We start from the raw sequence: 22,506 nt of genomic DNA on the forward strand, positions 1-22,506 counted from the left end.
TCATTACTGAAACCAGGGGCAATTACAAGTTCAAAGGGGGTTTAGGGCACCAGCAGCCCGCATAATCAGTCGCATATTAAGCACAGCTCATTTGTCACAGCACGTACGCCGTTATGTGCACACAGAAACACACATGCATGCATGCTGTCAGAGTTGAGTCATAGACAGGCTGACAGGCGTCAATTTCTTTGCAGGCACAAATCTCAGCCAGCCCAAGGCACCGAGTTAGTTCGCCAAATCCTCTTACGCTCTGATTCTTTGTTTTCACTAGACAACAGCAAACACCATAAACACCTTCACCTCAGCTTGCTCGACGTTACGCTGTATCCTACTTGCATTCATCCTCTTATAGGTGTCCTGTTTACTCCTAAAATCCCACCTATCCCGCCAGGTTGCAGCTTATTCTTTTAACCTCTATCTTCCTCCGTGTCCGCCTCCTCCCACATGGCCGTGTCTCTGCAACACGTGACAGTGTGTGTTTCATGTCTGTCCCCGGTGGTGTATCTCGGTTACCTCTGGGGCCGGGTCACAATGGCTAATCCTGTCTTCAGGTGGCTGTTTAGCACACTGAGAGGAGAGCTCGCAGAACCGGAGGTGAGCTCTTGTTACAGGACTCCCTGACCAGGGGTCACCTCAGACACTGTCAGAATACACACACGTATAACACACACATAAACATGCACACATGTCCTGGCAGATAGGCATGAGTGCTTGTACAACATGCATACAATCTGGTACACACAGCAAAGTTTTCACACAAAAAACACTGTCACTCAAACACATTGAGCCTGCTTATCTATCCCAGGTGGCTCAGCCTTCATCCCTACCCTCCCTTGTTCTTTATCTGCCTACTGTACCACTACCCTCCTAGTCTTTCTCTGTCTTCTCTCATTCCCAGATCAGTCAGCCTCTTGTTCACATTAGGATTCCCTGATATGATCTCCATGAAGACTTGCTCTAGTGGCCATGCGTTGCCTGTCCTGCCTGGCACCCTCATTGTTTAAGCTGCTCTCACAGGGGGGACACAGTCAGGTCTCCAGTGAATTGAATGGGGCCCTATCATGTGTGGCTCAGCGTAGTGGGAGAGAGAGAACTCATTTTTCACCGGGGGAACGACATCCATCCCAGCAGCCAAAACGCTGGCTGTTTCATTAAGTAGCCCATCCAGGCAGACAGATGTGTTCACCACACAGCCATGTTTGCCTATGCAAGAGCGTGTATTAACCCACAATCCTTTGGGGGAGATTAATAGGCTACCAGTCCCTTTCCATTGATTATCTCCATGCCATTTTCCCCTCCGTTCCTTGGCTAGATATTAAAAACTAATGAAGCCTATTGAAAACGAGAACCGCAAGGCTCTTCACGGATCATTTTAGGTTATTTGGACTCAAACAGAGAGGGATCTCTTTAAGGCACAGTTTGAGTCGAATTAAGAAAATAAATGTGGAGAGCAGTCTTGAAGAAATGGGAGGAAAAAGAGGAGAAATAGTCAAGAGTGTGACTGTAAAAAGATGTGTGTTTAAGAAAAGACAACTCTGCTTTGACACATGGAGCGGAGACACGGCAGATGTTAGCAATTCCAGAGCATAGCAGAGCATTCCTAGTGTTGGAACCACGACCTAATTGCCATAATGGAGGTGGTAAGCGCTGACAGTAATGGAGTCGTGGGGATCTATCCCCAGCAACCTGAATTAGGGGCCACTTGGCAGATCCACTTCAAGATGGCCTGTGCTTTTTTTTTATATCCTTGTTTTCACTGCTCTGCAAACTTTTAGAACATTGCATCACCAACTTTCTCACCCTTGTTAGAAGTCGGGGGCTCAGGGTTTGTGTTTGTCATGGGGTGCTGTGTGGAGGGAGAAGGGTGGCGTGGGGATGAGGCTGCGTGAGATGGATGCATCAGAGAGGCCAGGGCGGCGAGTGAGCAAAGAGTTAAAAGCGTCCATGTGATGGGCTCACCTCTGCACCAGGCCTGGTGAAAGGCGGCGGGGTGCTGTCGGGGAAAATGACTTCCTGAGACATTACCATCAATCACCAGACAGGTCAGGCCCCCCAATCCTGCCATCAGGATGGTGGAGAGGCGAGGGGGGATGGGAATGGAGGATTAGACTAGAGGGGACGAAAACAGAAAGAAAGACTGAGTTAAGGCTTGTTGGGGAACAGCCTATTAACAATCTCTTTTTTTCCGCACTGTCTGACTGTTTTATGACTTTCCCTTCCTCTGCCTATCTATCTCGTCGTGTCATTCTCTCTTTCTATTTTCCAGTCCTCCATAAAACGGCTACCCAGGCATTCAGGAACGGCCCCTGCTGGTCAGAGTCCTCTCCTCGACTCAATTGATTCATTAATTATTCCACAGGCAGTTGGCTAGAAGCAAATCTAAAGAGAGGAAGAGAAAAAGAGAGGGAGCAAGAGTTAGATGGGGAGACGGGGGACAGCTGTCTCGCACCCCCAGTCGGTCTTGCTTTCACTCTCTTTCTCTCGCTCTGTCTCTTTTCCTTTCTGTAAATGAAGGATGGGAGAGGGGAGGGGCTTGGGTTACCTCAGTGAGCGGTTGTGTTACATTCCTGAGAAGGGACGGGGTAGGGGGGGTGGTTCAACGAGTTGTTGAAAAGAACACAGACGCTTGTCAACAGCCTCCGAGCTGGGGAGCCATCATGCCTTGCTCTAGGCCCGGAGGTCAATGACCCTGTGTTGCACCCAGATAGAGACCCAGGTAGAGAGAGAGAGAGAGAGAAAAAAGAAATCCCCATACGGTGCGTGTCACTGCTTGTCCGTGGCAGAGGTCAGTCAAAAGCCTCAAAAATCTCTAAATCCTCCTCTTTCTTTCTTCACCCATAAATCACTGTACGAGAGCAGTGGCTGAGTGACTGTGGAGTAGCTTTCTGCAGGAGAGAGAGAGAGAGAGAGAGAGAGAGAGAAGGAAGACGATATGCAGAAAGAGAGAGACGGAGAAGAAAAAAAACGGCAAGCGCCTGGCAGTCACGGCAAAATGGCCCATTAGATTTAAGGAGTAAAAGTTCATCAGCTTTATTAATGGGAAGGTATATAAATGAAGTATGAATTACCTGACTTTTATGGAGTGGCGAGAGTGAAACTGGAGTGTCTTATGATATAATGTTTTAGTGAGCTGTTCTGAACGCTCTGATGAACAGGCTGCAGAGAGGAAGAGGAGAGAGAGCGGGGAGAGAGAGACTGAAGTGTGCTGGGGTCCCCTGAGTCCAGCGGCTGGAAGGTTGCCTGATTGTTGCTAACATGCGTAGCTGATCGGGTTAGCTTGGAGACGGGGACGTCCGTAGCTTCCAGGCTTATTCTTTGCGTGTCATTAGCTCGCATCGTAAAAATTGCTGGCACGAAAATAAAGAAAGGTCAGCCACATCTCTGATTTTGTCTTTCTGCTGCACATCATGCAAACACAAGTGTGCAGCTACAGTCGAACATGCATGCACTTGCAAGTAAGTTTATAAACAAGCATGCATACAGGCATACAGTGTACGCAAGAACAAATGCAAGCACAAGGGCACTCACGCCAGTGCACACACAGACAAACACACATGCGCCCCACCATCCTGTAATAAGCGGTAAGCTGAGCTAGCTGATGGTCATCCTCCCATGGGGCTGCTGGGTGGCTGCCAACTTCCTGCCTGCTTTGTCAGTGGATAAAGCCCCTAACAAACGAGAGGGCTGTAGCTAGGCAGGCCAGCCAGGTCAAAGGTCACCTCAGCCCCCGGCCAGGATTGAGCCTCGGAGCACTACAAGGAGAGAGAGGGAGAGGATGGAAGAATGCACTTAAAGATCGGCTGCTATTAACCAGGCCTAAAAGCTCTAACCCTGCCTTACCGCTCCTTCTCTTCTTTTCTCGTCTCTTCTCTTTTTTTTTTGCGGCACTTCACAAAGGCATTTTAACTCGACATCACATGTCGACTCTGCTTTGAGGAACATTAAGAAAGTGAAAGATCCTGAGGGCATTTGTCAGTCCACACAGCCCGGTGCAGCCAGCCGCCCCTGGGTGTTGAGCAATGACAGGAGATATCTCCTTGACTCATGCACCCCGAGATGAAAGGCGAGCTCAGAAGACGTGCACATCTGAAAGGCAAAAACGGTATTCAGTAAGAGAGAACAGACACAACAGGTAGGGATGGGGTGGTGACTGATCAGGGCTTGGCTGGCTTTGTTCCATGGAAGTACTTGTGATCTCAGATGAATGCACCTATGGTTACCATCAGCTATGCTCCTCCGTCTCACTGACAGGGACATGATCTGAGGTGTCTGTCTGTCACGGGCCTAAGAGCTTCTCTCACTGGCAGAGGATAGAGGCAAAAGGGAGACAGTGGTCGAGAGAAGAGAAAATCTTTCCAACCCCAGCTGTCCATTCAGAGGGAGAGAGAAAATTTGACATGGTTGACTTGAACACATTTAGCACCATTAGCAAACAGGAAGTGTCCCCTGCAGCTGTTTTTGGGCCGGAGAGGGGGTGTTCCTGCCTGCACTGTAATGGACAAATGTTACCCATCATGTTTGCCTTTGATTTTTGACCTGAAAACAAAAAATTGACATTACAAATGTCCTATGATATCTTCCAAATTGGCTTGACATTCCATAGCTAGCCCGGGGGGGGGTTCGTGTTTGTCCTCTGTAAGTGGTTCTGCTCTTGTTGTCGTGTCCTAAGGCCCGCCATTAGAATGTACTGCCCTTTCTCTTGAGAATGTAGAGTCTTAAAGAGACATAGGGGGAGACTAGAAAGAGAGAGGGGGAGAGCTAAAAGAGGTCCTGGTTGTGTATTTGAATACTTATGCTCATTAAGTTAATGCACAATGAAAGGGAGAACCGTCAAGTGGAAACTCTCAGAAGCTCCTATTTGAAGAGCGAACACACCCCCTTTTCTCTCCCTCGGTCTGTCCATCTCTCCACAAATTACTCTGTTTCTGTTTCAATTGAAGATCAGCACCACTTTACTTTGACTTAAGAAGTTAAACAAAGTCTACAGAGCACAATAGAGAAAGAGGATAAACTTAAAGAGACCCTGTATGTTAATATTAAGTCCTTTTCCCAACAGACTTCATCAACAGGGTGGAGGTTGTAAGTGCTTACTGTCTTGCAGTGGCCTGTAAGCTTCAGTATGGCTTAATAGTGTCTGTTAACCTAGACCAATTTGATGCAGAATATTCATGTACATAGGGAGATTAAGGACAAACTAAGCCACATTTGTGAGGAGGTAGTTATGGTTATTTTGGAGTCTCAGAAACAGAAATAATTTTTCAGCCAAATTGTAAATGATAAAAGGTACAATCATTTCTTTATTTGTACATTTATTCGATGGCTTCCTTTGTTATTCCCCCATGCAAGAGGTTTTCTTAGGCCAACTCTCAGTCAGTCAGTATAGAAAATAATTGCATTTTTACAATGTGTACATACGTCATTAAACCAGTGCCGATGTTTATTCAGTTGCTTGGTTTGTTCACTACGCTTTAGCCATAGCATTGGCTCCCAGTGACTTTATGACTGGCAACAGTGACAAGTGGTGTGGATATGAGGTTGTCCAATGCAGGCAATGTAGGTGGGTCTTCTGCCAGGCCACTAATGATCGGCTTATAGGCCCTAAAAGTCCCTCGCAAAGGCAAGAGACCAATAACCTCACGCTCCTAACAAGCAACATCTTAGAGGCTAAAAGAACAGGAGGTTCACTTTTAGAGAATTATAATTAAAAAAAATAAATCCCAAAGACTTGAAAATGTAAAGTTATTGAAATGTATTAGGACCAAAACCTCTTGTAAGAGGATGATCCTGTGGCTCAGCTGTAGTCATTACAACAAGATGTTTTTTTAAGATTTCTAGAGAGCAAGTAGTGAGCGTGGCTGTACGTTGACATCAGGCGAGCTGGAGAACAGAGCTGGGTGCCCCTGAGCAGGCAGTTACCACAACAAAGCCAACAGACTGGTCTGAAAAACCAGGCCAAATTCCTGCCCTCTAGAACCTGGCTTAAAGCTTGAGCGGAAACTTTGAAAGAGGGGGACGAGATGAGAGGAGAGGAGAGGAGAAGAGGAAGAGGTAGAGTGAGGAGGATACGAGACGAGGCCAGACGGGTTAGCGTGTAGCGAGAAAGGGATAGCTGCTGGGGCCTATGGAGTACGGCGAGGAAAAGGAGAGATCGACGGAAATGAGAGAGAGGGAGAGACTGAGAGGAGACCAGGCCCCCGCTGTAAGTATGGAGGGATCGTATTCCTTCCTCTTGAAAGCGGAGGGGCAGCCGTGTGGTGGAAAAAGAAGCCATGAACTTGATCTGACGATTAAATAGGCGCATCTCTATGGCTGCAGGCCACGAATGAGACGAGGACCACAACAGAGAACACACACACACACACACACACACACACACACACACACACACACACACACACACACACACACACACACACACACACACACACACACACAGTTTGTGTGTATAACTGTTGGCAAACTCCAATAGATCTATGGGTTGAGTTCAGTTGATCCTTGTTAAGGTGTCTTGGGCAGATTTCTGCATAGATAACGAAAGCAGTTTTATTTTCTTTATTGGATAAAAGTAATACCTTATTATCATTTTTCCACGATTTGGAAACATTCCCCTTAAAACATCTTTCTGTTCAAATGGTCGATCCGCTGAGTCTGGAGGTGCATTGGGATTGTGTGGGAGTGATTGCTATTTAGCCTCATGGAGCTTGGTACAATCAGATGCCTATATCTCGCATATCCTCCAGGGCTCCTTTCTCACCCTCATCGCTCCATTCGTTCCTCGCTCCTTCTGACTCCCCTCACCCACTTTGCTGTTACTGTAGCTTGGCAGGCGAGCAGGGCAGTTATGCTGTAGAGCTTCTCTACAACCTCGCACCATCTCCAGTGAACATAAATTAATGGTGTAGAGCAAATAGGCTGCTGGCTTTGGTCCAGAAGCTGGCTTCAGGAGTCGGGCCAGCGATTGTTGTGGCGAGCCATGGCAGCAACAACAGTGGTAGTACTGATGCACTGCCAACCAACCAGCCAGCCAGTCAGACAGACTGGGGGCCCTTTTGCTCTATAATAGATGCCGCGGGCCTCGCCAGTCCGCCTTGTATTTGCAATCATCACTGTTTTACTGTCAGAGGGCAGTCCGCGGAGAGCCCTTATAGTTATTGTGGAAGCGCTGGAGTCAGAGAGACAGAAGTGTAGTGGTATGTTCTGAGTGCGAGTGGTGTGAGATGTAGATATGGATGTATTTTAATTTGCTGATATCAGAGGTTGGCATGCAGTGTGTGCAGTTTTGTAGGTTGGCATCATGTGAGTTCTGTTTATAAGTTGGCTGTGTCTGCGTGTGTGTGCAATCAAGAGAGGGAGAGAGAGAGAGAGAAGGGGAGAGCAGAGCAGCAGGGTTGAGTCATTGAGTCATGTGGCATTCTTGCCTGTTTTCAGACTGTTGTCAGGAAGCAGTGTAGTTCCCAGTAAAATAAAACAAACACCCCAAAAAAAACTCCCTCCCACCTCCACCCGCCTAAGAACACACAAAGAGAGGGAAAGAGAGAGAGCATAGTTGAGCATGGAGATGTATATGAAGAAAGTGGTAGAGAGAAATACTTTTTTATATAACCAGTTTACTCAATTTGCAATCCTTAGTTTGGGCTCAGTATGAGAATAAACCTTTAGTTAATAATTGATGAAATAAATCAAATTGATTACTTATCATTGTAACTCATCATAATTGAATTTTGATTCAAATAATTCTTTGCAGTTTATACTGATACACTTGCAATACCATTGTCATAGAAATATGAAGCTCTTCTTTTTTTAATTGTCACTCGTCAATCTATTCAACGTTTACAGACAGAAGTAATTAACTCTGTCCTTCAATTGAAACCACAAATCTGTCAGAAAACTGAAGCTAAAAAGCCAGATATTGCTCTGTGCATATAAACACCGTTGATGGATTCAAAAACTCCCACTGGATTTATTTGTCATATCTGTTTGATCTCCCGGTAATGCCGATATGCATTCAATCTCATTGTCATTTGTCAAAGAAGCCAATTGTAGCATTATTAACAACGGCAACTTGATATTTAAAATGTGCCAATCTTACCCCAGCTCAATGCAGATTCCATATTAAAATGTCATTCTTGTATTTGATTGCGTTTATTTCTGACAGTGAATATTATTATCGTCCACCAGTCGCTTTGATTAAAAACAAATAAGATTTCAATCAATGTGAGGAAGGCACATATGAAAGGAAGTACTGGGATACAATATTGCTGTAAAACTAGACACAAACTCACAATGAAGCCCATCAAATACTTCCAAACACATAAAAGCATTACTATGCAAAAAGTTATTATGTAGAATTATTTTTTTCTTTGACACTTTTTTTTTAATCTAATACTTTAATATGAATAAACAAAGACTTTTATAGAATGAAAAATATATGTGCAGATTATCTAATAACCTTATCTTATTGACAAAGTAGCTTGGGCTGAATCACACGAATCATCATCAGCAAATACTCCGTGTTGCCACGGCAACATGGTAAACAGCCAGTGGCCTGTGATTTCCTGAGAGTCATTAGCATGGAATAGGTTTGCAAGCCAATGCGACCTTGTGACCTGGCTCTATAACTCATGTCACACACTGATGATGTCATCCATCAATGGGGTCCACCAGCGGCTCCGGCAAGGGGCTGCAGGTACGGCGAGCAGAGGGGATGGGGGCAGAGTGGGAAAAAAGCAGTCGGATAATGATCGGGCTGTGGGGTTTGACGATGGGAGAAAATAGGTTTTCAGGCGAGAATTAATCTGATATATAGCAAGCTGGACGTTGAATGAGTAGAGTCAGTGAGGGCAAAAGGTGTGGTGTGAAGTAGGAGTGGTCCAGCAGTAGATGTGGTTGTTGTATATGGGGAAACGCCAAGCTGGGGCTCAGAGGGGGTTTAAGGGCCGTACACAGCAGATGATGGAGCCACCTCAGCTTATAATGTTCAGGAACCACAGGGGCCATTACAACCAGCACTATCAGAGAGCGCAGAACACATCACACCCTATAATTTAGCCATCACACACACATACACACACACACACACACACACACACACACACACACACACACACACACACACACACACACACACACACACACACACACACACACACACACACACAGCTCCATTCTCAGTGACTGGCAGAATGTGATCCACCTGCATATGCGCCTGTGTTTATGTGTTTGTGTTGCTGTTTGGCTGTGCTGTTTCAGGTCAGATTGTAGGAGTTGGACAACATGTGTGCATCCGGATAGTGCACGCTTGTGCCATTAACAGGCTTTAGCGTAATTAACTGAGCTTTTTATTTTTTTCAGTCTGGTGCTGCCCGGACAACAAATTGAAGCTGCTCATTTCTGGCTCTAATTATTTATAGACCGGCTGTTTTACGTTTTGCGGTCAATCCTCTTTTAAGGATATTGGCCTTGGTGTTTGTAACTGAACATATTGAGCGGATCCAAAGCTAGTGGGGAGATTATCAATACCATCTTTGATCTTGCTCTGTGTTTGTGTTTCATCCATTAAATAACCATGTCGTACTGTCTCCTGAGGGTAAGGAAGGACATCTCCGGGAAGAAACACTTTAAACAGATTGAGTACTCTGACTCTGTTTAATATTTATTCACCAATTCATCTCACGTTTACTGTTTTCATATAGGACTCTTTTTTTTTTGCACTCATTGGGTGATTTACTAACATATATTTTTTTTACTGAGGCAATTAACATTAAAAGGTTACTCAGAGGTCTAAATAGCCCTTCTCCAATTTCACGGCTGCTGAAGCCATGTAACCACTGGACCAACCATGTCGGCTTATATCTCACGTGTGTGTGTGTGTGTGTGTGTGTGTGTGTGTGTGTGTGTGTGTGTGTGTGTGTGTGTGTGTGTGTGTGTGTGTGTGTGTGTGTGTGTGTGTGTGTGTGTGTGTGTGTGTGTGTGTGTGTGTGTGTGTGCGGCCACATCATTTTCTGTAGCTGATATTTCAGAGGGCTATGCTTTAAGGAAAGCTGCCCCAAGTGTGGGTGGCCTGCAGTCACAGCCATAAAAAGTATGCGTCTGTGTCAAGGAGGGGGGGTTGTCAGCAAGAAAGGCGAGAGAGAGAGTTGAGGAAAGCTCACATACGGACATGTTGTGTGTGTTTGCTTCTCTGTGTGTGTGCTTTGCGATGCATAAGTGCAAGTCTTGGGGTTGCAGGGGAGCGATCTAGTCTGACACAGGGAGGAAAGAAAAGGGGAATGAGCGAGGGCTGGGTGGGGTATGAGATGAACGAAATAGGATTTTTTTTTTTTTGTCTCGTGTCTATGTGGTCGGAGCAAATCTCCTTACTCAGGGGTTTTGTGTGCGAGGGGGGCTTTAACGTCCCCACTCTCCTTGATGAGACATCTTTCTTGTTTGTTCAAACCATTCATTACGTGGTGCATGCTGGACAAGCTATGCCGCTGGCCGGCGTATTTATCACAGAACCAAAGCGCGCTCTGGCTGACAGTAGGCGATTGATGACCGGGCCTGGGCTTGAGAGGCTGAGGGAAGCCTTAATACAATGTAAATGACCCACTCCCATTTCCAATCTAGGCTGCTCCTCTCCCCACACCTCCATACCACATCATCTTTAGCTGGATCTCAATTCGTCTTTATGTTTGTGTAGGGTGCGTACATAAAAAAAACAAAATGTGGGAGGGAGTGTGTGTCCTGTTATATTTGCGAGCATGTTTGTGATCGTGACCGGGGTCATAGCTAATGCGAAAACGCCTTGGAAGCCCAGGAGTGTTAGGGGGAGGGAGAGAGAGGCTGTGCTGTTATTACATGTTGTTGTCCAGAGCACACACACACACACACACACACACACACACACACACACACACACACACACACACACACACACACACACACACACACAAGGATGTAGATATGTATATCTGTTGCATTCTACTGAGCTCGTTTACACACTCATACATATGTGCACACACACATACACACACAGAGTTACCAAAACAGACATTGCTCTGTCTTCCCTAGCCAAGGATATGTCAGCACCTGGCAATCAAAAAATGTATTCCTATGCAAGCATTATCATCTTTCCTTTTGTTAATAATTTTAGCATATTAAAAGGGACTACATGCACAAGTACAAATCACAGTAATCCCTCTATGCAGCCGGGACTCATTATTTGTCCAATCTCAGCCTTGTTTGTTATTAATTGAGCACATTCCTCAAACCATTTTTTCCATCTCTCCTTTAATTAAAACAGACTACGTTTCGACAGGCAGTGCTACCTGAAAGGAGAAATCGTCCCCTCCGCTGATATGAAACCTCACTTACATCAATTATTTCCGCAGTAAATTAGAAAATTGTTCTTGAGCAACTGTTATCATTTCAAGTTAAAATTGAATTCAATTAACTTGAGCCAGGCACACATTACTAGCTTTATGTAATTTGCTTTCTCAGTGAGTATGGAGCTGAAAAAAAAAGGATATATGTCGTAAAGCCAAAAGGAATTTTGCTTGCAGGCTATGAATGTGTGTTAATGGAGCTTAAAACCAAACATAAATAGAGGAGGATTTAGGTGTCACTTTTTAAAAGGAGTTTTTGTGTGTTGGGATTTGCAGGTGTCATGTCTATGAATATTTGTTTGTGTGCATTTCTGTTTGCAGAAATGTGCCCTTGTGAACGTGGAACCCTGTGTGCATGCATGCTCCCAGTCTACGGTGTCTGAATGAAACACATAGTGTCTCATTTGTTTCGTTTGCGTGCGCCGCGACTCCTAATCTGGTCCTTAAAGACATCTGTCACCAGCGATCACTGTTGTTTTGTCATGCTTCATAGCAAGCCCAGAGGGAGCAAGGCAGCCCAAGGTCTGCCATTTATATCAGCCCATGTTCTCTAGATTGGACCTGACATAAATAGTATCATTGCAGCCCTGGTCCCAGAATTACATTTTCAGGTAAAAATCTTGGCGAGGCTGTGGAGGAGATTTCACAGCATTCTGTTCTTTTAGCATTAGTCTGTTTTCTGCTGCTCTCTATGAAAGAGCCACAACCAGGATACATGTCAGACATTCAAGGAAAGACAAATGCATTCACTGCAAATCTGCACCCACTCGTTCTGTTGCTTGGTATTATGGAAGGATTCTCAGACATCACAGTATCAGCGTTAGGCCGGCTCGAAAGTCTTGTTTTTCAGCGTGTGCCTGTAACTGTGTTTCTTTTTGTTTTTTTCTGCATGCGGTGCGTATGTTCAGTGTGTACACTGTATGTGTTTTTGTGTGGGCGGGTTGGGGACAGGGGAGGGGGTTATCACAGTTGACAGTTTTGACAAACTTGTTCGGCCAGCTCTGACAGGTTTAACGCTCAGTTGTGCTTGCGTATGTTGATGTGTGGGTGGACACATGTAAGCTGTGAACGTCTATAGGGTGCAAAGGAGGGGCAGGGTTGGGTGGAGGTCATGAGAAGGTGCAGTCTTGGGTTGCACAATACAACAAACAAGGGAACATATTGAATACATACAGTAATAGGCAACAGTCAGGAACTCGACTCTTAGCAAGTTTTCCCTTCCAGCGCTTCTCTTTATAAGTGCTTGCATACGTGAATATTTATCTACATCTGTATGTCAAAGAGGCTCATTTGTGTGTTTTCTCTCTCTGTTTGCTCCTGCAGCACCCATACCCGTCTGAAGAGCAGAAGAAGCAGCTAGCCCAAGACACAGGCCTCACCATCTTACAAGTAAACAACTGGTGAGTCAAGATTTTTGCTTGCCCTATCTCCACCACCAGCATCGCTGTGCCTTTCATTTTGAAAAGCCTTTCGCCTCCCTCTCCCTGCCAAGTGTGAAAACCGTTTATGTACAGCCCTCCCCTATTTACACACACGGAGGTGCGCACGTTGATACACACACAGACAACCTTTGTAACATTATTACATGTAATCTACCAGGATGTTCCGGTGTTATCGGCGAAGTGTTTTTGGGCTAAGTCAGTGGCCTTTGTGGTTTGATGCACATATATTCAGTGGGATATATTTAAGGGAGAAAAGGCAGAGATCATAAGCTACCCCTACAGCCCCCACACCAAACCCACCCCTTCATCCAAAAGCCATACCTAGAACTGCCACTGGTGCCCCCACAAAAAGGCAAAACTGCCTTCCACCCCCTCCCTATTTTACACAAGCTATATGGTGGATTAAGGTTTTGGTGGCCTGGCCAGCAGGGCCTTTGTAGATGGCTTAGCACATAACTGGGGGTGGTGGATTAAATAAAATGATCACAGAAGCAAAGAAATGATACAGGAATTACTTATCAAAATACTAGCCCAGGTTTTATCTGCAGCTTAATTTTGTTCAGTACATTCTCAGGGTGATGTTCAGATTAATTGAACTGACAGCTTCCTTTCAAATTTCCGGGAAGGTATTTGCACGGATTTCAGGTCTTACACAAACTTAATTATATGGAACCCCATTTTATCATTCTAATTCCATGTAGCGGGGGTTCTATTTACAAATGACAAGTCTGTGCCTTTTATTCACAGCTTTCCTTAATATATTTATCAAAGCGGGTTCATTTACAAAGTGCTCTATCTGTTGGGTACAGGCAGGCCGACATTAACGAAGCTTTTAGGTTTATCAGACTCGCAGCCTGACAAGCCACCCGAGGGTCAATTGATTTTTTGGTTCTGTGATACATTTTTTTCTCATTTTTCCTGGATCACAATGAGAAACATGCCTAGAGAATTAGCCTGGTTTGTCGGCCTTATCTATCAGCCCCCTCCCTCGTCCTCCCCCCGCCATCCTGACATACTCTCTCTCTTTCTGTCTCTCTCTCTCTCTCTCTCACCCTTTTCTTTATTCCCTCCTAGCCAAGGGAAGTCAAGCTACTTAAATTGGCCACAGGAACCGCTGTTATCAGACTTTAATGCACCCTACAGTGTGGATAGCATTTCAATTACACCAGTAACCAAAGATTAGCCCCCGCTTGCCTGTTTCATGCCTCGTGCCACCGTTTCGGGACGCCACGCACCTTACCTACAGGAGCAGAAAATTGAGTTGCCTTGCCTGTGTCATGGTGATTAATGCAGAAATACTCTGCAAACCTGCGAGGAGAGCGACATCGACAGAGATAGATATAGGAAGAGTCCCTGCCTTCTCAGGGGCCATGAAATCCAAGCCTGGCACTGAAATGTCTCAGATCCATTTATAAGAGGTCTGAAAGAATCTCGTGCTGGGAAAACATCCTCATGAGCGCTGTTTTCATACGCACATACACATAGGTGGTCATGGAGCTGCGTATTAATGTCACACCAGCCGCGTTAACAAAAACACACCAGGAATCAATTTTCACAAATAAAGTCATTAGAGAGGTTGATACTCTGCTGGTCTATCTGTGGTACATTCTGGTTGCTGTCAACTCGCCTGGCGGAAGCTGTCACGTTAATGTCTATTTTATGGTGATGGAAAGATGAGCGGAAGAGCTGGTTCAGCTCAAAGTGCTAAACCAGGCAGGACAGTGAGTTACAGTTAAATACAGCTTTTTTTTCCCTCTTTGGTTGGCTGCTTAGTTGGTCCACCCAGGATATGACAGACCTCTCCCATATGAAGTTCCTGTTTTTTTTGTGTTTTTTTTTTTTAAAAAAGCTCTTCAAATTCCTGGCTGGCCCCTTGCATTGTTCTGTAGTTCCCTTTGATGCATGGCCGCCGCCACGTTACTGACCAAAGAGAGAGGGAGATAGAGACAGAGGGAGAGAGAGAGAGGCAGAAGCAGAGGATGAGTGGGGGGGAAAGGGAGGGGATGGCCGCCGTCTTCGGTTTCCAGAGCTCTCCCCCGGGGAAAGGATGTGCTGAATCAGGGCTTTGTCCGCAGGCACAATTGTAGCCCAGCGAGGGCACAAGGGTGCTCTGTGTGATAGTCAATAGAGAGTGCATCTCGCTCTCTCCCCACTTGCCCCATCAAACCTCCCCAAACCATCACCCACCAACGGGCACCTCCCTATACGTTTACCTGCAGCTCACCTGTACTCACAGAAAACAAAACCCGTAGTAGACCACTTTAAGCTGGTTGGAAAAACCTTTTGTTTCGGTACCACAGAAGACCCCTTATTCTGCATCTAGTCTATATACACACACCCCATTAGCTGTCTGATGTTAATAAGGAACAAAGGAAAAGGTGAAAGTCCAAGATCTCAATGCCCTGGTGTTGAGCAGATGAGTAGAAGGACTTGATTATCCAGTTAAAAGTGTAGTCTGTGTGTGTGTGAGTGTATGTGCACGTAATGCACATTGTTACTAATGGGAGTATGTGTGTACAGTGTGTCAGGACACCATTAGTTGACCATTAGGTAGTATGTTTGCTCTGGCCACGTTTGAGACAACTGGCGTCATGCTAACGGAGTCGGGGAGTGGTCTGACATGTAATTGCATTTGTTTAAGATTGCGGCAAAAAGGTGAGGGACGTGTCACACATGGCATTCTGGGAAAGCGGAGTAGGTGAAACGGCAGACTCGGGTGTCTCTGCGCTGAAGGAGCATTCACAGTTTACAGTATCTAGCGGTATATTTGCCTGCCTCAGCAGCTCCTGGTGTCCTGCTATCAGTCTGGGCTAAATGGGGCCTGACCGAATCCTTTCATGTCTCAGCGTCAGGCCCAGCATGATGTGCCCTCACTCACTGCCATAAATGCACACGCCAACAATCCTGTCGTTATTTACCACTGCAGCAATTCACACACACACACACACACACACACACACACACACACACACACACACACACACACACACACACACACACACACACACACACACACACACACACACACACGTACAAGCATACAGTACATGCACGCAGGGTTATTACATGGGCCTGAGAGATGATGGCGATGACAGATGACTGAGAGAAACAGCATCTAAAAAAAGGAAGGAAATCGTCCCCTCATTATTCCCTCATCTCACAGGCAGCCAGTGGGTCATTTCCACAGCAGAGAGAGAGAGAGAGAGAGAGAGAGAGAGAGGATAGAGGATAGAGGCAGAGCAAGTCAGAGAGCAAATATGTCAGTTCTTGGCATCTATGATGACTGACTGCTGTGCCACTGGAGCACTAATAACAATAAAGAGGGCACTAAGCCACACTCTATTTTTACTTCTCTACCTCCTCTCTATAGCCCAGGGGGGAATACATGTATACACACACACACACACACACACACGCACACACAGGGGAGAGGCTCTAATTAGCGGCAGAAAGGAATACAATGAGTGAGTTATTAAGACACAGGGGCGGATCGCAGCCAACCTTTGCCCCCTGTCGGAGCACAGGTCACATGATAAGGGAAGGATATCCGCCAGACAACGGCGCCAAGCAGCCTGTGCCCACTGAGGAGATGAAATAGGCTCAATCTCTCGGTCACTCAGGGCAGGGCATGGTGCACTGATTGTTTTTTTGTTTTTTCTGAGAATCCAGCCTCAACAGAGTCATCATATTGCTCACTGTACATCAAATGTATGTTTACATTTTGATTTAGATATTTAATTCTATTGTATTGAGACAACTGCAAAATAAACTCATGAGACTAGACTACCAAAACTGCATACATGTCAGTGTAATAAATGAAATGAAAGCTTAACAGAGAGGTCTGAGGGACACTACATATTAAAAAGACATTACAATCATATGCCTTCACAAGAAATTCACTTTATCAACATAGAATCCTGATTGTTCTCAAGCTCCCTTTCAAGCATGTTCCCCATTCCCATTCAAATCTTTATTTCCCCCTTTCTCTCCAAGACCTCACAAAGTTTAACTCACCCAATGGAGATAAAAAGATCTGTAGAGCAGGTTCACATGCAAACTGTTATAAACGGTCAAGCACATTTGTTTGAAGAATCTGAGAACAAGAAAGAGGAAAACTAAAGCCAAATTTGTTCCTCCACTTAGCGTAGCATTTTCCGTCCCCTATTCGCCAGTCCAATGAGACCCTTAGAAATACTGCCTTTTATGTTTTTTATGATTCTCGGGTTTGGCGGGCGAGCCCGTAGTGAAATGCAAAATAATAACTAATATTTTCCAAATGTAACATAAAGCTATGAAACTGACCCAGCCGCCTCTTTTTTCCACATTCTTTATAAGTATTTAAGCCTTATGAATCCCTTTTCCCTCTCCTTCCTCGTCTATATAGAACTGCCTATTCCTTACTTTTCTGTCTCTTCGTCTCTGCCACACTGGTGGGCCAGTTGACTGAAGTTGCTGGTTATCTGTCTAACTTTGACCCAGATGGAAATGTCAGGCCTTTTTTTGGCTGCAACCAGGGACTCCCGGCAGTGACCATCTTATGCCCCTAGCCTTCTAAATATACAGCTGGAGTGTGGAGAGGTTGCGGCTGTGTGTGTGTGTGTGTTTGTGTGTATATCACTCTGGTGTGTCTTTGTGCGCCACCATAAGTGTATATGTGAGTCTGACTGAGAGAGAAAGACTATCGGGCCGCTGCCAACACAGGCATCATGATCCCTCTCATTTAGGGGCCGCTAATTGGCAGTTAATTAGCAGAATTGACTCTGTTGTCAGATCCCAAGTGCCAGCCCCCCTACCAACACCCCCTACCCGCTAAGTTCATTTGATCTGGCTGCTTTCTTGATGCTGTAATAATAATCCCATTTTATCTGTTTTGGAAGGCGAAACACATTTGGAAAACCATATTTTCATTATTGGCAGAGTGAAATATAACGGCTCCCTGTTGGAGTAGGTTTCATTTTGTTTTTCATTTGGTTCCGCAGTTGTTACAGATCCAAATATCTGTTCGCGCCACAATCTAGACACATGCCGTACTTACAGGATAAGCCATGGTAGCCTTGAACAGCTGATGCTAATGTGCGACACTGTGTTTATGTGTGCATTCACAGTATATGTGCTGTGTGTGAGTACATGAGCACATGCCACTGTTGAAACGCTCGGCGTGATTAACAGGGCCCACTTCCACTTTATCAGGCACTGGGGGCACATTGAGTCATAGCATGGCATGGACACCCACCGTGACCATGGAGCAGCCCTGTGCCCACCTCGCCGTGAGGCTGGAGTTATGAAAAACAGGTGGTGCTTTTCAAAAATTGGCACTGTTGGGCGATCATGCACAAAAACGAATGCTTTTTTACTTGTTTTCCCATTACACGCTCAAGACTCTCCAAGGCTGTGGAATTCTCCCAGCAAAGACGGCATGCAAGGAGAGCGAAGCCAGACGAGGCAAGATAGAGCTGAAAGAGGCATTACAGAGAAAGCATTAGCAAGAGAGATGGGAGGAGGGAGGTCTTTGTACTTCTCTGCTCCTTTTGGCTCTTTTATTCCTCAACGGCTTGGTTTTATTGGTGGGTCGTTTAATAACAAGGGCTCTGCGTTTGAAATGAAGTCGAGCTGCGTTTGCGTGGGCGAGCCTTCTTTTTTTATTTTTAAGATGGTAATTTCTGTACTAGGGGTGAGAACTGGAGAGAGATCGAGAGAAAAGGGAATATAATACACCAGAAAGAGAAGAGAGAGAGAGCAAGAAGGTTGAGAGTGTGGGATAGAGAAAATTCAAGGAGAATACAAGGGAGGAAAATAGGTTAATTTATTTCATTTGCAGGAAGAGAAAGATCTTAAAAAGGAAAAAAAAAAGGTTGGTGATAGTGAGAAAGAAAGTGTAGGATGCTGTTTTCATGAACAAGCAGCTTAATGCACACGGGCAGCCACAGTAAGCCTGCCAGAATCTCCCTGTGCCTGAGGCCATCTGTGAGCAGAATAGCAATTTTATTACTTTGTCATTAAACCAATTTCACAGCAGTATTGTTTGTTAATGAGCAGCCGCAAACGAGCGAAGATGTCACGTACTAGAATAGCAGCAAGATTTGTGACCCCAGTTCTGCTCTGTCTCATTCTGCCAACCTGTACCTCATTCTTATTCTTCGGCTCTTTCCGCCACCGTCTTCTTTCTTTACATCCTTACTGTCATCCTACCTCTCTCCCTGCCTTCCTCCCATCTTGCTCATCCCTCCCTTTCTCCCTCTGTTATAAGGGTCCTTGGCCCATAAAAGGGGAAACTGCTGAAAGATAAAATGCAAAGTCTATACAGTCAAGTCTCTGTTTATGAGCTTCCATTTGCCTCAAGAGCTCATTGGGACGAAGGGTTTCAGCATGCAGCTGGGAACCCTGGGATATTGGCCTGTTATTTAGCTCTAAAGCCTGACATTGGTGCCAATGCCAAGCGCCAACAGAGGGACTAAGCGTCTGAATAGGTGCATAAGTCCTTTGGGTTATATGCTAGATGATGTCATGCATTGTTTCTGATATATTAAAATTGTTTACAGTATGAGGCTTTATCACTGTTTTGTTTTTTTTCATTGAGTTGATTAGTGTTGGAGTGGTGATTTAAAAAAAAAAATCTGAGTTCAGGTCAGTCTATTGAGAATGGTCTTCAGCTGCTGTGGTGCTATATGAGTCTTTATGGCTAGTCACTGTGTTTGTGTTTTTACTCTGGAGGTCATTTAGCACAGTTTGGTAGTCTTTTTGTGGCTTATGACAGAGAGAGAGAGAGGCAGTGAGACAGAGAGAGAGAGAGAGAGAGAGAGATTTAAACTGAGGCCTCAGAGGATCAGACAACCTGACAGAGTAGATTTGGAATAATTAGTTTTATCTGCTGAGGGAGATAGCCTGAGGAGCTGTGTGTTAGCCAAAGGGTGCTGCTATGTGTATCTATCTTGCGATGTGTTCTGGGTTGCTGAACGTTGTGTATGTGTTAGTGTGCAATGGAGGGAGGGGTGATGGTGTGGGGGACTAAAAAGGATAAAGGTGACCAGGTGTAACAGAATGGCCTTGAGGGAGGGTGGGAGGGTGGCGGTGTGTTTGTGTGAGTGTGTGAGTGTGTTGGAGCCAGAGAGGACAGGATCTCCTTCTTTGGCTGAGCTCTTTAAACTCTGTGAACCTCTACTAGGTATTTTCTCTCTGTCCAGGCATGCTCGTTGCCACACTCTTCCTCTTTCTCTGTTTCTCTTTACCTCCCTCTTTCACACTTTGTATTCCCTCCATCCCTGTATTTGGATATACAGTAAAAACGAGCATATGTCTTTGCTCTGTTTGCTCCATTAAAAGTATCCCCCTCTGACCTCCCTCCCCCTATTTTAAGACACAATGAGAGTGAGTGTTTTTTGAATATGAAAGGGAGAGAGAGTTGTAATGACATCCCTTAACAATGCTCCAATGTGTTATTCTTACCTGTTGTGTGTTCTCTGAAGCTGTGATTCATGGCCTGGTGCCCATGTGGCTCGAGGTTCAGGCCAATAAGCCCATCATGGAAGACCCTATAAATCAATATAGCCCTTTGTTTGTTTAAGCCATGCTCTACCCCAGTTCAGGCCTGTTATGGATGAGATATCAGTGGAGTCAGTGCCAAGCAGAAAAGAGGGAGGGAGTCATAGGGCCTCTCCACAAAAACAATCCAATCTTAATTGGACCGTGGCCCAAAATCTTGGAGATATCAAACCCGGTAATTAGCAATTTGCAAAAGGTGAGGAATAAACAGTGCATCTTGCCACCGCATTCTCTCCATGCATGCACAAACACACACATGCTTTGACCAAGTTATCAGAGGGAGCTGGAGGATTTAGCCACTATTAGTCAACACTATTACATGCATAACAAGATGCAGAGATACAGAGGAAGAGCTGGATAAAGGAAAGGGGGGAGAACAATGAAGAGTACATTACCCTAATCTAGGGTTTCTCTCCTCCCAGCCTTATGAATATTTATTCTTCCCATTATCGACGATGATGTTTCAATCAGGAGATTCTGTGAGCATGTGCGGCGAGGAGGGAGGGCAGCGGAAATATCTTTTCCCTTGTGGGGGTTGACGGCGTCTGCCTGTAACCCTCCCCAAGATATATCTGCTCTATCATCTTCTTGTTATACTGAGACTTTCTGCAGCAGCTCTCTCACAGGTATGAGGAAAAGAAATATCAAGTCTCCAAAGTTATCTATCTGCCCTTTGTTAGAAAGTTACACCTTTTCTGAAATAATAGACCAATCATTGTAAGACTCACTCCTTAGATATTTTAGTCTTAACCTACAAGATAAAGCATTTTTGAGAATGGGATTTATTTTATTTAGAAGACTTACCGCTCACAGGCATTGCATTCAAGGCCCATATTCTGCAGTTAAGGCTGAATTGAAGAGATTGTTGTATTTGTTTCAGGCTGTCAAATATGAAGGAGGCCAGTCAAAGCCGTACACAGTCAGTGGTAGATCTGATCTGAGAGGCCGAGGGCTCGCTTCAGGCCACCAGGCACATCAGAGTCCCTGTGGTCCACTCCACAGTGTCAGTGCTGCTTCTGCCAGCAGTCCTCTCCACAAACAACAGCTATTTATATCACTTGCCTGCTGCTGGGCTTTTTTGCCCTAAACTCTGCTTCTGACCGTGCCTGCACATGTGTGTTTGTGTGCCTGTGTGTTGACGCTTATGTGTGTCAAAGCGATTACGTGCAATTGAAACTGAAGATTAATTATTCAGTAGGGAAGTCAGAGGCAAGCTGAAAACATTTGACCGATGAGTCTCGTCACTAATATGTGCAAACACACTTACTGAGACACATCATGGAAACGTGCTTGGTCGAAACAGTCACTCACACGCCACAGACACAATGGTGAGAAGATGATGACTTCCCAGTGGGAGGGAGAATCCCTTTCCAAACACACACACACACACACACACACACACACACACACACACACACACACACACACACACACACACACACACACACACACACACACACACACACACACACAGACACACACAGAGAGACACACACTGAATCCCTTACTCCCCAGTAGTCTGGCTCTTTAAGACTCCAAGTGCAGCAGCACCTAAACCCAGGCATTAGAGAATCCCGACAGTCTAGGTTTAGGTGTCACATTTTAATTGCTCAAACTGCTATGCATTTTCACTGCCCTAAATTCATTGTTAATAGTACAGCACTGTGAGGAGAAAAAAAGTGAGAGAGAGCCTGTGCGTGCGTATATTAGTTTGGGGTGGGCTGGTAAAATGGGGGCACCCATCGTGTGCAACCTCCTATTGGCTCTGCTTTCTGACTTCTGCTAATGCATTTGAGATTTAGGAGCACAAGTTAAAGTGTGCATATGTGTATGTATGTGTGTGTATGTGTACATGCATGCTCACAAGTGTATCCAGGCATGTTTGGTGTGTTGCGTAAGGGTGTAACTGCAGAAGCCCCTCTTGGCAGGCCCCCTCTTCTTCTCTTTTAGCTGAACCCATTATAGTCTTATAAAGGAGGGAGAAGAAGAGACGTTTGATATGAAGCAAAGGAAATAGATTGGCCTTATTTCCTGCCTGGCTGCCGCAGCGCAGACACTTGTGTTGCCTAGACGATGCAGGCAATTGACACTCAATTTTGTTTGAAATATCACGCTTCTATCATGCCATTATCAGCTTCCCCTGGTAATCCACAAAGCCGCCC

The 22,506-nt window shown here is 45.3% G+C and overlaps 1 protein-coding gene across 5 annotated transcripts in view; it reads left to right on the forward strand.

Annotated features, from left to right (window-relative positions):
• Positions 1-22,506, forward strand: part of meis2a (Meis homeobox 2a) — a 78,403-nt gene that overhangs the window by 40,923 nt on the left and 14,974 nt on the right. For all 5 annotated transcript variants that reach the window (XM_054613682.1, XM_054613683.1, XM_054613679.1 and 2 more), the window contains exon 9: positions 12,687-12,763. In XM_054613682.1, coding sequence (XP_054469657.1) covers positions 12,687-12,763 — 77 coding nt within the window. The remainder of the gene's footprint in view (positions 1-12,686; positions 12,764-22,506) is intronic.

Source organism: Anoplopoma fimbria, chromosome 15 (assembly GCF_027596085.1).
Source record: "Anoplopoma fimbria isolate UVic2021 breed Golden Eagle Sablefish chromosome 15, Afim_UVic_2022, whole genome shotgun sequence".
Taxonomy (NCBI): Eukaryota; Metazoa; Chordata; class Actinopteri; order Perciformes; family Anoplopomatidae; genus Anoplopoma; species Anoplopoma fimbria.